Below are 16,133 nucleotides of genomic sequence, written 5' to 3' on the forward strand. Positions count from 1 at the left end.
TAGTCGTTCAACTCTACGTTTATGACATTCAATGTTTTATTTTAAATATTATAGAACGGTGTATTACAATTCGCATTCATTCTTATGGATTTAAGTGTACAATAATAATAGGTATATAAATAATGTTTAAGATCCGCAGGACAAGCATGCATCCTTGTTTTCAAGAGAACACACCATATCAGCCATTTTGCGTTCTCGCTCAATGTCCGTCTCGGTGCTGTTGCTGACATTTAGATCTATTGAAGAATGTTGTTCTGTGGAGTTCTGTCCATTAACTTCCAACAGTGGCCGATTTTTATCTACTGTGAATTGAATAGCATTCGCCGCTGGCTTAGTACGTAGATAATACATTCCGGTCTTGAGACCAGCTTTCCAAGAGTAGAAATGAATGGATGTCAATTTGCCATAGTTGGGTTCAGCAACATGAATATTAAATGACTGGCTTTGATCAATAAACGCTCCTCGATCTGCTGCCATTTTGATAGTTGACTTTACGGATATTTCCCATACGGTTTTATACAGTTCGCGAACTTCTTGGGGAATGGATTCAATATTTTGTATAGATCCGCGACTGGCAATGATTTGATTCTTCATATCATCATCCCACAAGTCCAGCTCGGTTAAATCACGCAACAGATGATGATTTACCACTTGGAATTCCCCGGACAATACTCGTCGTGTGTAAATATTCGAAGTGTACGGTTCAAAGGATTCGTTATTACCCATAATTTGTGCAGTAGATGCTGTGGGCATCGGAGCAACAAGCAAAGAATTCCTTATTCCATGCTCCTTGATAGCCGCCTTAAGGACCTGCCAATCCCAGAGATCGGTCGGTGTCTTGTCCCACATTTCATACTGCAGAATGCCTTTGCTAACTGGACATCCAGCATAGGTTTCATATGGTCCTTCTTTTTGGGCCAGCTCACAACTGGCTTCCAATGCTCCATAGTAGATGGTTTCAAAGATTTGTTGATTCAAAAGAACAGCTTTATCGCTTTCATATGCATAACGCATTAGAATTAAAGCATCCGCCAATCCCTGAATTCCAATTCCAATTGGACGATGTCTTAAATTGGATTTTTTTGCCTCAGGCAATGGATAGAAATTGATGTCGATTATTTTATTCAAGTTTTTGGTAACGATCTTTGTAACTTCCTTCAGTTTCTTGAAATCATATGTCTTTTGGGGTGTCACAAACATATTTAGAGCAATGGATGCCAAATTGCAAACGGCTATTTCATCGGGAGCCGAATATTCAACAATTTCTGTACATAGATTACTGCATTTAATGGTGCCAACATTTTGTTGATTGCTCTTGCGGTTGCAAGAGTCCTTGAAGAGCATGTATGGAGTGCCAGTTTCCACTTGCGATTCAATGATGGCAAACCAAAGAGATTGCGCTTTAATTACACGATTAGCGCGTCCCTCTTGCTCATATTTGGTATAAAGCGTATCAAATTCATCACCCCAAACATCTTCCAAGCCGGGACACTTGTGTGGACACATCAACGACCAATCCCCATTGGCTTCAACGCGTTTCATAAAGAGATCAGGAATCCATAAGGCATAAAACAGATCTCTAGCACGATGTTCTTCTTTGCCCGTGTTCTTCTTCAGATCTAAAAACTCAAAGACATCGGAATGCCAAGGCTCCAGATAAATGGCAAATGCTCCTGGTCTTTTGCCACCACCTTGATCCACATAACGAGCCACATTGTTAAAGACTCGCAGCATGGGAACCAAGCCATTTGAGGTGCCATTTGTGCCACAAATCGAAGTGCCCTTGGCACGAATACAATGCACATTGAGTCCAATGCCACCGGCTGATTTGGAGATCATCGCACATTGTTCAACGGATTTAAAGATGCCTTCAATTGAATCCGCTACCATGGTTAACAGAAAACACGATGACAATTGTGGACGATTTGTGGCAGCAGCAAAAAGTGTTGGCGATGCATGTGTAAAATATCGTTCCGACAATAAATTATATGTCTCCACGGCGGAATCGATGTCTTCACCATGGATTCCAATGGCCACACGCATCAACAAGTGCTGTGGACGTTCAGCAATTTTGCCATTGATCTTTAACAAATAGGAGCGCTCCAGAGTCTTGAATCCAAAATAGTTATAGCCAAAGTCACGATCATAAATGATGGCAGAGTTGAGACGATCTGAATTCTTTTTAACCACGTTGTAATGGAAATCGGAAACCATTGGTGATGCCTGTCCAGTTTCCTTGTTAACGTTCCTATAAAGATCCTCAAACACATCTGCAATGACACAATTGAAATTTGTTATTTAAATGCATTTATAATTGTGTTTATTAGGCGACTTTTTTGTTACCTGAAAATACTTTTCTGGTCTCCTTGTGAAGATTGGAAACTGCAATTCTGGCCGCCAATTGCGCATAATCCGCATGTTGCGTGGTTAAACTCGCTGCAATTTCCGCAGCCAAATTGTCTAATTCTTGGGTTGTTACTCCACAGTACAGGCCATTTATAACTTTCAGGGTGATGGATACCTAAGTAAATTGATACAGAATCATATGGAAATAATGACATTACTTATGATGCTTACACTGTACACTGAAGTACACTGCTTTTTTATTATAATTTTTGTTGTCAGAATATTTACTTGACATACTGTATGCATTTATGTGCGAATACCTGTTGCTGTTATCATTATCGGGACTCACACAGTCGAGCACACTCTTAGTTTTTTTTTTTTTTTTCTGTCAAAACAATTAATTGACTAACTGTATGTAGTGTCAATTAATGTCTGCTGTTAATTTCACCATAAAACATTTATACTATGTGAAGATTAGTACATAATGCTGTCTTCGAATTTATAGGCCGGTATTCAAGCCACTGCATATTTATCACTTTTGGTTTAAAATTAGAATTAACATAAACACTTATTTAATTGCACTACTGCGCATTTCCACGTAATGCAAAAAAACCCTATTTCATTAGCGAAAAGTTTAGAAAAACAATACATACATATCTACTTACATACCATACAATTCACCTTATACTAATTTGGCAGCTTCAGCAGTACTAACCAAAACAGTTGTTAATATCAAAAGTTTTAAATACTTTCATTTTGTTTGACTCACTCTGCATACATTGAACACACATTCACATTTGCACAAAGGAAAATTTCAATATTTTAATACATGCGCGTGTACATTGTAAGTGTTTAGAAAAATCTTAAATACTTACAGGATCCACAAAGTCCATATTCAAATTATAACATAGCTTCTGTATTCTGGATGTAATTTTATCAAAATGTACTTCCTCCTGCCTTCCATCTGCAAATTGATTTTATTTTTTTGCGTTAATACCGGCACACATCAATCAACATATGTGCATATGTAAATATAGTGAGAAATTACCTCTTTTTATAACATATAGTTTGGTTGACTTCATTGTCTTGGATTTATTCATGATTAATTTATGCACACGCAACTGTAAACTTTTCACAAATGATAAATCTGATCGCCAATTACACTAAATGCGCGCCAAAATGCTCTATTGCCGCACATTCACATGGTTCGATAAGCAAAACGATAACAAATTATAATACATACTTCGGCTCGATCACTTCAATGTTTTAGTCAAGGTAGCGTTGAATTTTTATTTGATAAACAGTGAAATTGGCACATAATTATAAATTTGTCAAAATATGTATTAAGGAATATGTATGATTTAAGAAAATTTTTCGAACTAATTTATAATTATATGTATAGTTCATTTGCGTAAGGCTTTACTAATTTGAATATTTCTTACAAAAATGAACATAAATCAACTGATTCTCATATACCAATATTCCTTATGCTTAAAACGTAAACATAAAAAAATATTTAAGTGGCCACTTTAAACACTAAAAATAGAATTGTTTTACGATAAAACTATTTAAGCTATGTCTGTTTTAGCTGCTTTACAAACTGCCCATCGATGGCTGATACTTCTATTGCTTACATACTTTCAGAATAGCTACCTCTATGGAGGACAACAGTGTTATACACGTCACCTTATATACACACACCTCTCTCTCTAGCCTATTCTACACTAAGTCTTGTACATAGCGGAATGCCCAATGCTTCAACTTGAAATTGAGGTTTCTGTCTGCCACACTCGGATCAAGTTTCATTTCAATTTTATATGCCTCACGCTCCAGTCAGCAAAAAAAAAATAAAATCTAAATCCAATAATAAAACAATTATGTGTATGAGATGAGAATTTCATCTATACGCAACTTTTCTGTCTGCATATACCAAAAATGTGTCCTTCGATGCTATCATTCTGCTACAAGCTTTTTATATGGGAAAAAGATGCAGAACATATCGATTGGAAAATTTAAATCGAATAACATAGGGCTACTTAAACTTTAGTTTTATACTTGCTTAAGATAAGAGGAAACATTTGATTTATATAGCCACTGCTAAAATTCTTCGATACTAAAATGCATTTAAATATTTATTTTAAATAATAAATAATTTTAAACTTAGATAATTTATAATACTGTTAAAATAAATACATGTGTACATAAACATTTACATATTATTATATATTTAAATTCTATGTACCCAATTATTGTGACTGATGTGCAGTTATTTTCAATTCTTATTGCCCCTTTTACGCTTTAGCTAATTTTACATACGTATATACGAACATACATATACGTGTCAAGTGTTAATGTAAGCACTTATGTACATATGGATGTGTGTGTGTAAGACGCGAACCTACTCATGGGGTATATTAGGGTATAATAAACTATGCAAATATACAAAATTAAAATAATTTATTTCCTAAAATTTAAACACGGATTTGTTAACTAATTTTATACCCAAAAATTTTAAAAACAAATTGAAGGAATTGTAACTTAAATTTACCACTAACATAAAATAAAAAATGATATAATTAACCAAGTTAAGTCCTTATATGAAGTGCACTGCTTGCCAGATTACACGGTATGCTGTAGTCTGGTACGCTACACTCACTTAAATGAGCTACTTTAAAGCAGTGCAACAACAACAGCATGCAATAATGCTGAGTTTTGATTGCTCGTGTCACAAGTTCACAAACTACATACACACACACACACCCACACACACACATGCATTTCCTAGCCTATAGGGTATCATATGCACTTTATTCAAGCAAACATACATACATACTTACAAGTAAACCAAATATTCAATACGTGCATAAATACATGCAAATATGTATGTATGTATGTATGTTTGTAAATATGTGATTAATGTTGGCATATTCAATTGTTGCGATTTTGCATTTCATTTGCGATTAGCAATTCAGGGCGTCCCGTCGGTTAATCAAGATTATTATTATTTTTCGAAACAAATTAAGCGACTTTTTCTAAATGTTTGAATGTATTCTCATACGTATGTATGCATGTAAATGTATCTGTATCTGTGATCATTTCTCATTTATATGAACTTGATCTTTTTGTAGTCTATTTACAGTTAAAGTGCTCTTTCTAGTAAGTAGGTTGACATTGCATATATACATATGTACATACATATACATTTTCCAGCATACACACTTACATACATACAAGTCAGTGTTACCAAATATACATACATATATCCCGGTTAACGGCCAACATTGGCACCTACAAAGTTAGCTGCAACAGGAATAAAACTTTTTTTTTGTGATATTTTTGTTTATTTTTTTTTGTGAATTTCGAAGTTGGACATGTGAATTAAGAATTAAAAACCATTAATCTTAATCGGAGCTCGGGTTAATTGAAAAAGTCTTAAATGTTACAAACATAATCCAAATATAATAACATCTAAATAAGAATGAAAAGAAACTTCGCATTAAAATATTATTTTGTATTGTAGAAAAAAGTATTCATCTCTGACGCAATAAAAAATATATATAGACGTCAAACTGTGTAAAGTGGAGACTCCAAAATTTGAAATCTATATGTACTTACAGTGGTTCTCAGCTTTTTTGACCCACTACTATTACATACTACAAATTTTAAATGTATTTATCTTTTAATTACAAGGAAATAACAATAAATTTAAAACGCGAATTTGTTAATTAATTTTTAAACCATGGAAACAAAACCTTGCTAAAAATGTAGTGGATCAAATAAGCTGTGAACCACAGTATATAAATATATTGTGCATTGATTTTCCCCCATTAACATGACATCATTCTATCCAAAACTTTTGGTCAGACTTTAATCAATCGTAGCATCTATTTATGATATTTGAGATTAGCTAATATTTCTTAGGTAAGTAATTCGGTATACAAAGTATATGATTTGAAAACTGTTTTTTCTGAACAATCTATTAAAGTTACTTTCTTATTTACAGGCAGCATTATGCACTCTACTTTATTAACGAAAACTTCGACGGCTGAAGGATCTATGGAGGGAAATTATATACGGACAAAGACAAGTAATTAACTCAAATACTTTTTACTCGATTTAAAAAACAAGCCTTTCTTTAAATAAATTATGCTTATAAATTAAGAAAAAATGTCAAGGCTATACCATGATCAAAATGACATTCCGCTTGGAAATTGGTCCAGTTTTGACAAAGCTATGAATGTTTGAAGTTGGTCTAACCTTTGACTTAGCAACTTTACAAGTCAAAATTTTGATCCAATTTGACATGAGTTTTTACAAAACATTAAAGGTCTCAGAATCAAGTGTAAAGTGTTGTTTTATGCTTATTATGATATAAGGAGTTGATTAAAAGTAAAAACTTGAGATTTAAAATTTTCAATTTTCAAAATATCAAAGGGGGGACCATCAAAATCGAATTCTGGCAAAAAATATTGTTTTAATAAATTAATAAAATTTAAATGCAGAATGGATAAATAGGCCAATCCATGATCAAAATGGCACTCCGCTTAAAAAACGGTTTAGTTTGGCCAAAGTTATGAAAGTTTGAAGTTGGTCAAACACTGAAAATAGCAATTTAACTAGTCTAAATTTTTGTTCAATTTTCCTTTAATATTGACAAAAAAATGAAGGATCTTAGAATCAATTTTAAAGTGTTGTTTTATACTCATTATAATATAAGGAGTTGATTAAAAGTAAAAACTTGAGATTTAAAATTTTCAATTTTCAAAATTCCAAAGGGGGGACCCTTAGCATCAAAATCCATGTATGGAATCTAGGGAAGAAAAACTTTTTGATCGAATTTAATAACATTTAAATGCAGAATAAATTTAAATTTTAAAATGAAAAGTCTCAGAAAAAAGTTAATGTGTTGCTTTAAAGCAAGTGACCTTTAATGGTAAAATTGTACCAATTTGGGTACATATAACAGTTTTGAAAAAAACGTACCATTTTTGGTACACGTTTGAAAAGTGTGAGCTGTGTGAACCGCTGCTTTGCGTGCACTGCTTGCAGTGCGTGTGCATATTACTGCAAGCAGTGCATCTATTTAGAGAAATTGATCGGTGTATTTTTTAAATTTATTTTTTTTTTGGGTAAGTTGTAATGCGAACTGATGCTTGTTTCACAGAGTTACCGAAGATGTCTCAAATACGCTGAAAGCTAAGCCACCCTACAGCTACGTTGCCTTGATAGCAATGGCCATACAGGTAAATAAATAACCATTAAGTTAGTTCAATTTTGTTATTATCTTTTGTATGTTTCAGAACTCAACAATGAAGAGAGCCACATTAAATGAAATATACAATTTTATTGCTTTAAAGTTCCCATACTTTGAGCAAAATAAAAAGGGTTGGCAAAACTCGATTCGTCATAATCTGAGTTTAAATGAATGCTTCATCAAAGTGCCAAGAGAGGGAGCGGGCGATAGAAAGGGGAATTATTGGACCCTCGATGTACATTACGAGGATATGTTCGAGAACGGCAATTACCGAAGAAGGCGGCGAATGAAACGGCCATATCGCAATATCAGTCAGTTTTCTGGTTCGCACTCTTTAACCGATACATTCAAGTCAAAATCAACAACAACAACATTGCATCAAATACCGAGTCAAGCCATTTACCAGTACAATTCCAGGTAAATAGAAATATATATCTATATATTTTATATAAATCATGCTCTAATGTTTTTAATTTTAGCTCCCAATGGATGGCTACACAAACATCTCATATTAATGGGTACACTTCTAGAATGAATAACTCCAAAAACTGCATGGTAATATATTAATTTAAAAATCAAAAATTATTTATACTAATCCAATTTTTAGAATTAATCCCAAATTAATTTTAAACTTTATAAAATTATTAATATTTGTAATATTCAGCAAAAAAACAGAGTGCAAATCAATAATTTATTAATTTAAAGATACTTTTTGATTTCTTTTTTTAGATGTATTCACAACAATCGAATTTGGGAGCTGGCAACAATTATGGCAATAAAGTTAACTTGGGTAATAATTTTCCAAAGTATATTTAGAGAAAATATTTTATCTATTATTTTTAGAAATTAAACCTTTTATAAAATATTCAAACCAATACAAAAACACATTACTGATTTACAGAGAGACCTAGTCACTTTATAAAAATTATTAATATTTATTAGAAGTAGTTACAACTTTCTAAATATAATTTAAATTGTCAATTTTGTTATATTTGTTTGTTTATTACTTATAATTTTTTGCCAATAGCTTTTACTTGATGTTAAATAAAATAAAAACTCTCGCACACTAAATTCTCCAGTAATTGTTAAAGCAAGAATGCAATTAATTCCAATTATATAATATTTTAATATCTAACATAAATTTCAGATTTTATGCACGAAAATATCCCTATTGATTGCTCCAAAATATTTGATGGTCATGCAGTTGCTTCTTGGGAAGCAGAAGGTAAGTATATATCCGGATATATACAAATGAAATTACTTTCGTTATTTTAAAGTATTTTCTGAGATAATAGAGAGTTTATTGAATTAAATTTTTAAACAAGGGATTTTCCAATGTTCTTCTCATTTCAGCGTATTATCAATCAATCAAAAGAGAGGGTCCATTTGAGTTATCCACAAGTATAACCAACTACCAAAACTCATATTTATCACAACAATAATTATTGTTTATATAATAAACTGCATTTCTTGTGTCATCACCTAACTTAAGAATAATTTTAGTATAAACGCTTTTAATAAAATACGCATTAATAAAATACGCCATTTTACTACAGTAAATATTCATTATTTAATTTAATATCAAACATACAAAAATGTATATTATTTTTCTGCTAATTAATTCATCAAACTTTTGTTTTCCGTATACAAACTTTACGGAATATTCAAAGTATAAATAAAACAGGTAGTTTATTTTTTTTCCCACTTGATTTCAATCAAGAGTCTGGAGTTTTCAAGACAGGGATTACACAGATGGACAGACAGATGTCGGAGCTGTTCATTTCCGTTTTGCACCTCAATTATTATTTTTAATACCCTCTCAATGGACACAGGGTATGTGCATGCACAGCATGGAAAATGTAATATATTTGATTTCCTACAAGAATTCTCAAAATTGGGGAAACGAAATTGGGAACACAAAAGCTAGGACAAAAACTCGTAATACGGAAATAATGACTATGAAACCAAAATTAGAAACACGGTAAATAGAAAATCAGAATTCGAAAAAACTTTACTCGCTCGATAAAATAAAAATGAAAAGTAATTAATTGAAAGATAGTGCAAACGGATGTTTCCATACTTTCTAAAATTGTATATGCTGAGGGTTTTTCTTGTTTTAATTTTTTGGAATTTTATAATAATAATGACATTGAAGTAAATACCTTGATCCAGAGGAATCATATTTTTTGAGCGAATTTAACATAATTTGAATGCAGAATAAATTATGAGGCCAAACCATGATCAAAGTGACATTCCGCTTGAAGATCGGGACAGTTTTGTTCAAGTTATGACAGTTCAAAGTTGCTCAAGCCTCTGATCTAGCAACTTTACAAGTCAAAATTTTTATTAATTTTGACATGATTTTTTACAAGAAAATGAAAGGTCTCAGAATCAAATTTAAAGTGTTGTCTTATAATAATTACGATATATGGATTTGATTAAAAGTGAAAACTTGAGATTTAAAATTTTGAATTTTCGAAATTTTAAAGGGGGGACCCTTACCAACAAAATCGAGTCTTGGTCGAAAATAATTAAATTTTCTAAATGAATTAAATTTGAATTCAGAATAAATTTGGAGGCCAAACCATGATCAAAATGATATTCCCCTCGAAAATTGGGTCAATTTTGATCAAGTTATGACAGTTGGAAGTTGGTCAACTCTTTAACCTAGCCACTTTACCACAACCGTGTTGGTACGAGCGTTTCGGTTCTCAGTTCTTCTACGGTTTTAGTATCGGTACTAAAAAAGAAACGGTTAGTTTCGGTTAATGGTTCCGATTCCGGTTACGGTGTTATTCCCTGATTTTATCTATGAGAGTTTATTGAAAATATTTGTGCAACATTGTCGTAAGATTTGAACCACTGTTACAGGGTATCAAAAGGGGCGTGTCTTAGCCATTCACCTTAAGAAAAAGAAAGAGACGCCAATAGCGGCGAGCAGTCAAGCCAATATTCTTAGCACAATTCCACTCAAGTTTAAGAAACCGGATCTTGACTAGACACTTGAGTTACGAGAAAATAATCGACTCGAATTTTAGTTATGAATGGGAGTAGTAGTTGTAGGCCAAGTGCCTGCACCTGTTCCATCCAGATGTGGAAATGTGTGTGCGAGTATGTGTTGAGTGTATCTCAATAAGCATCTTATCCAATAGAGAGAGAGCGAGAGCAACAGAGAGTGAGCGAGAATGTCCGAGTGAGAAAGATGGAGCAGGGGAGAGGGATGAGTTGTGGGAAGCGCAAGAATTTGAAGCGAGCTCTGTCAATGATCCTGAGTAAAAGCAGCTCAATGCGCGACTGCGAAATTTCATTCAGGTAAACACATAATGGCCATGTTAACTCCACAAGAGTAAAAACAACAACGCTATAGTCTAGTGCCCGACTATACGATACCTGGTACATCATTTTAATACACATTTTTTAATCTTAAGCTTTCAAATGCCAAATATTATATAATAATTGCATACATTTGGGCGCAACAACTTAAAACTCTCAAAGCTACCCTTATATTTATTCGTTCTTGATGCGATTAATATTAATTAATATTAGTATTAAGAAGAAGTATTTACTTGCCGAAAAGAGTGTTTTGTTTTTAAAACTAAGAGTTGTAAACAGTTTTTTTTGCGGCAGAAATCGTTAGATATTTGAAAAATAAAAATTTTCATGTTTTTGATATAAATTCGCATCGATATATCGATTTGAGAGTAGCTTGCTTTTATAATGTAGGTGCAAGAGGGTTTTTATTGTATTGCGGGAGCTTCGAAAACGTTGATATTTATTTCAGAGAGTCAAGAATTGCAATAATCTTAAGCTATAACTTTTTTGTGCTACTAGCAGCATCAAATAAATAAATTGTTTTAGAATATTTTTAAAATATTACAAAGAAAATTCAATTGATTGACGAAATTAAGTTCATGTTTCTGCCAGGCGATCATTCACTGTTGTACTCAACGAGTACCGGGTATATTGATACAAACGGCAGCAAAAACCAAGGAAGCTGAAGCCGATGCCGAAGTCAAAGACGAAGACGAAGTCAAAGACGAAGTCGAGGCAAACTGAGGCAACGATAACAAGCCGCTCGCTCACCTAACAATGCAACAGGTGATGGACGGCAAAAGCGGTCTGCGTCTTGGAGAAAAGTCAAGTTGCTACCTGTTAAAATATATGTATGTATTTGTGTGTGTTTGTACATCAAACGAAGCCTACAAGCAGTAAGCAAGTAGTGTACACGCATACAAGCACAACTGAGTGACTGTGAGCAGTAAGTGCACTGTGGGAATTTTCAACATTTTTCTGGTATTTATAATACAAACATAATACGTAGTAATAATACGTAACAAATTTTTGTAATAAAATCAAATAAATACACAAGTCTTCTTATTTTTGGCCAATATGTAAATGCAACTGTAAGTGTTTTTGATTTTTTTTTTTAATTTTAATAATATTTTATATCCTAGCACTTTAGGAATTTTCTTACATTTTTCTTGTTCTTTTACATTTTGATTCTTATGGCTAGCATGTGTTTTTCAAACCTATTTATAAGCCTTTTTAAGTTATTATGTTTTTTAGTGTGTTTCAAATATTCTGGAAACAAATAAAATTTTCATCCGTTAATGTTATGGAAAAAGAAGACCAGTTTCTCAAAAATTTTATAAAATATGTAGAAGAATATTAAAAATATTTTTGCTTAAAGAAATTTCGACGTTGAAAGATAATTAATTGATGACCAAAAAAGAGGTATGAAGTGCCCATAGTATATTGTACACATATACTGACCGTGTGACTGTGTGCCAGTGTGTGCCAGTGTGTGTATGAGTGTGTGTGTGGCCAAACGTGCACAGGTGCTCGTTGCTCGTGCCAGAGCGTTCAAGACGAGTTTGTTTGAGATCAATTGATAGCCGTAGCGTTCGTTGTGTAATGTTGATCTTGTTTTGGTAACGTAGTGGAGCATTGAGTTAAATGAGCCCGGCTCTTAATTTTGCTTGTTGCCTGCTGGTCTTGTCCGCAAGACGACTTTTTTCTTTAATACATACTCGTATATTTAGTAGTGTGAGTATTGTGAGTAGTCGCATGAGTCTGAATGGTATTGGTATTTCAAGTGTTTTGCAGTTTTCCTCTCAGAAGGTCATGGCCGATTCAAGCGATCCTGATCACGCAGTATTTGTTGAGCATTGAAAGAAATGGGTGCGCTAACTCACTCGTTAACCAAAATAAACTAAACTAAACTAAATTAAATCATACGAATTTTCCTTATGCACTTGTTCCCTTCATCGCATTGCGGAATAATAAAAATAATAATAATAGTAATAATAATAAAGAAATCAATAAATTAACTCTTCTCGAAAATGGAATCGTGCGTTTTGATACCAAAAGAGTTCGGTTTAGCGCAGACTTTGTTATCGGCGAAAAGCGAGTGTCTCTTAACGGTTTGTGCAACTGCCAATATCAAAAAAGGATCACTCTTTTATCCCTTCCAGGGTACAATTCGTACCGACAAAATCGATAACCTCAAATATCCCAACGAAAATGATGTAAGTATATTTTGTATATTTTCATTTGTATTTTGTAAAGCAAATCTAAGTATTAATAGCTATTATAGATATTAATTTAAGATAATTCCATTCAATTTTGATTTTGACTTAAAAAAAAATATATCATTCACAAAAATTTTAAATAAGGGTAATTTTTTCTTAGATCAGATTTAAAATGAAATCTCTCCCTACACTATGCAGAAATTAAGAAATGTATTTTTAAAAAAATCTTTCATTAAACCGTTAAAATGTTATCTACAGATAATTGAGCATAATATATGACATTTTCTTGATTTAAACAAGTTTCAGTTTGGTAACTATATCTTTTATTAAACTGCTGAATTATGATCGAAAGACATATTATGGTATTTATTACCTTGAACTTATTTTAACCTATAATCAGGTTCAGTCAGAAAAATTTATAAATAGAATTATTAACATTAATGTAGAAATTGTTAATCTTAGTCAAATCTATCCTTAAATTCGCTGTAAATCAGCTTACGTACATTTGAAACATTGGTTGAGAGCAGAAGAAGTCAAGAGAAATGCTGTTAATTTGTGGATGTATATAAATCGTTTTTCAAGAGTTGAAAGCAGGTATTACTTAATCTGCAATTTTTAATTGCTCCCCCTGCCTAGCATCTCATTTTTAAGCGAATTTCAACCGCATTTCAAGTCAACTTGACGTGCTCCGGTTTTTGCAATGCAAAAAGTCTGCAATTTGATCGTTTGCAATTAAATTGCAAAAAGTGCTTGCTTAAAGTAAATTGCATATTAACGAGAAATCTCTACTCGTAAAACTGATTTTATACTGTTCTCGGATGCTTGAAAATGATACCTAGGATTTTAAATATGCAGATATCCTAAAGTAAGAATCTTTAATCTATTATACGCAAAAATCAAATTAAAAGTAATTATTATAAGTATTTATTTTAAAGTTTTTTAAAATAACGCAATTAAACAAACTGTACATTAAAGTTTCAAAATAAAAAGTTTTCCAATTTTAAAAATCCTTCAGAAGCATTCTTCCATATAGCCGAAAATTGTCATAGATTTTATAAGATAGGGTGTCTCTGTCTTCTTCAATAACCGTGAGAAATTTCACATGCTCCTCTATATTTAAGATATAATACTAATTTAGCTTTGACTCGACTGCCCCGGAAGATCAACGTCTATTCTTCCAGAGCCATAACTTGCTTCACATTGTGTGTGTGTGTGTGTGTGTGCGTTTTTCATGCATCGTTGGTGCAGAATTATTTTGGACAAACATGCTTATAAGTATGTACGATTCAGTCCCTCCTAAGTTTTCCCAGACTTGCGTTGAATAATTGCTGAAGCATTAAAGAAAACTGTGAGAACTTCTTTAAAACGTCTTAGGTTCGTCTTTAAGAGTTCCCAACGTCATGGGAGAGTGATCACCCCATAGACTTTATATAAAAATAATTTCCGTAACACATTCCTGTTTACAAATACATACACCCACACACACCCCAATATATCCACACCTACACACACGTATGATTTTTTTTCCCACAAATTAAGATCAAGTGCATTATAATTGTTTAATTTTTTTAAATAACGTTTTTAATGTCATAATTTTATACAAGTTTTTGAAATAAAGAATTGAGAGCCAATTTTGGAAACTAATTGGACCACGATTACACACATAAATATATTCTCTTGACATTTAGAATTATCTAAGATATTAAATCTCATTTCATATTTGATATAATCCAATTATTTCTAAAAAATTTATTGTTTGCATTAAGTAAATAACAGCCCCTAAAAAGTCCTGAAATATTTTAAACTAATTTCCAAATTGGTTCAAACTTCAAATAATAAAAAATATCGATTTGTAGAAGGAAAACGGTTTTAAATAAAGATTTTAACGTTGACTGTTAAGAAATAACTTAGCATTCTATTATTCATTTTCAAATTGATTATCAATTAAGAAAAAACGGTAAATATTAGAAAATTTAATTATGACCGGAATCAAAAAGGTCAATGACATTATTAGGTTATATATAAAAAAAAACAGTCTCTTTGAAATGCAGAAAGCGGGAGGTTCCGAAAAAAAAAATTGAATGAAACCTCAATACCAAATTTGATCTAATTGATTTTTAAAGCTTATAAGATTGAAGCGTTCTTGCCGACGGATATTTTATTTATTCCACATTCGACTGAGTCGTTTTGGCTGTTGAGGCTAAACCAGAATGAGATCACTGAGAGCTATGAGTTTTTATAGATATATGTATCAATGCAAGTTAATGTATATTGAAGCATCCCATCAACTGATCAGTTTAATTAAAACATCCGAAGCATACATCCTTAGGCAAATAAATCTATATTGGAGAGTAATCAAATAAATGTACATATGTGAGTACATAAGTGTGGATGCTTTAGCAACAGTCTGCAATGGTATTAAATCTTCGGCACCTCGAAGATTACAATCCTTGCTGGCAACATATTCAAACGCTTCAGGCTAACCTGTTGTGTCTGAGAGCAAGAGTATCTCTCTTTCAAGTTGCAAGTTGCGATCTGCGAGTTGCGAGTTGCAGCAGAGGTACGGACAGGTATTTACGAGTACAACCGGAAGCGGCTACTGCACAGATAGAGCAACATATATTTATATAAACTTGTGCGCCCATAAATTCTCTTGTACCTGGAACAGTAGCATATGCAACACGTAGCGTTATAAATTATCGAATCAATATATATTTAGCCAGCTGCCCTACCAATTATATATGAAGAGATTGTCTATTTTAACTTTAACTTTGTAATAAATATTTCAAGTCATTTCATTTAAAAATAGATTCAATAATAAATAAGAATATTTTTTAAAACTATTCTGATCATTAATTTTTATTTAAAATAAAATTTCATAAAATTAAATTTAAAAACAATGGTCAATAACTCAGCGCAAAAAAATATTAAGTTATTGTAATAAAATATTTCAGCTTTTTTCTAATTAGACAACATTCCATGGTATTTAGAGTGTGGAATGG

General features: G+C 32.3%; 2 protein-coding genes across 3 annotated transcripts; one reads left to right on the top strand and one right to left on the bottom strand.

The window, feature by feature from the left end:
* Positions 1 to 12: 12 nt before the first annotated feature.
* LOC117782403 (ribonucleoside-diphosphate reductase large subunit) lies at positions 13 to 3,509 on the bottom strand. Its single transcript, XM_034619520.1, has 4 exons — positions 3,395 to 3,509; positions 3,222 to 3,310; positions 2,344 to 2,521; positions 13 to 2,270 (listed from the first exon to the last, which is right to left on the bottom strand). Exons 1-4 carry the CDS (start codon positions 3,444 to 3,446, stop codon positions 127 to 129), a joined length of 2,463 nt encoding a protein of 820 aa, XP_034475411.1. The 5' UTR covers positions 3,447 to 3,509; the 3' UTR covers positions 13 to 126.
* Positions 3,510 to 5,426: 1,917 nt separating this feature from the next.
* On the top strand, positions 5,427 to 9,155 carry LOC117780778 (forkhead box protein E4-like). 2 transcript variants are annotated; one of them, XM_034617428.1, is made up of 8 exons: positions 5,427 to 5,502; positions 6,350 to 6,433; positions 7,511 to 7,589; positions 7,647 to 8,017; positions 8,080 to 8,155; positions 8,330 to 8,390; positions 8,748 to 8,825; positions 8,954 to 9,155. In XM_034617428.1, exons 3-8 carry the CDS (start codon positions 7,578 to 7,580, stop codon positions 9,040 to 9,042), a joined length of 687 nt encoding a protein of 228 aa, XP_034473319.1. In that variant the 5' UTR covers positions 5,427 to 5,502; positions 6,350 to 6,433; positions 7,511 to 7,577; the 3' UTR covers positions 9,043 to 9,155. The 2 variants fall into 2 exon arrangements, with proteins under 2 accessions (XP_034473319.1, XP_034473318.1); XM_034617427.1 differs by lacking the exon at positions 5,427 to 5,502 and adding an exon at positions 6,204 to 6,267.
* Positions 9,156 to 16,133: the final 6,978 nt, after the last annotated feature.

Source organism: Drosophila innubila, assembly GCF_004354385.1.
Source record: "Drosophila innubila isolate TH190305 chromosome 2L unlocalized genomic scaffold, UK_Dinn_1.0 4_B_2L, whole genome shotgun sequence".
NCBI classification, from domain to species: domain Eukaryota; kingdom Metazoa; phylum Arthropoda; class Insecta; order Diptera; family Drosophilidae; genus Drosophila; species Drosophila innubila.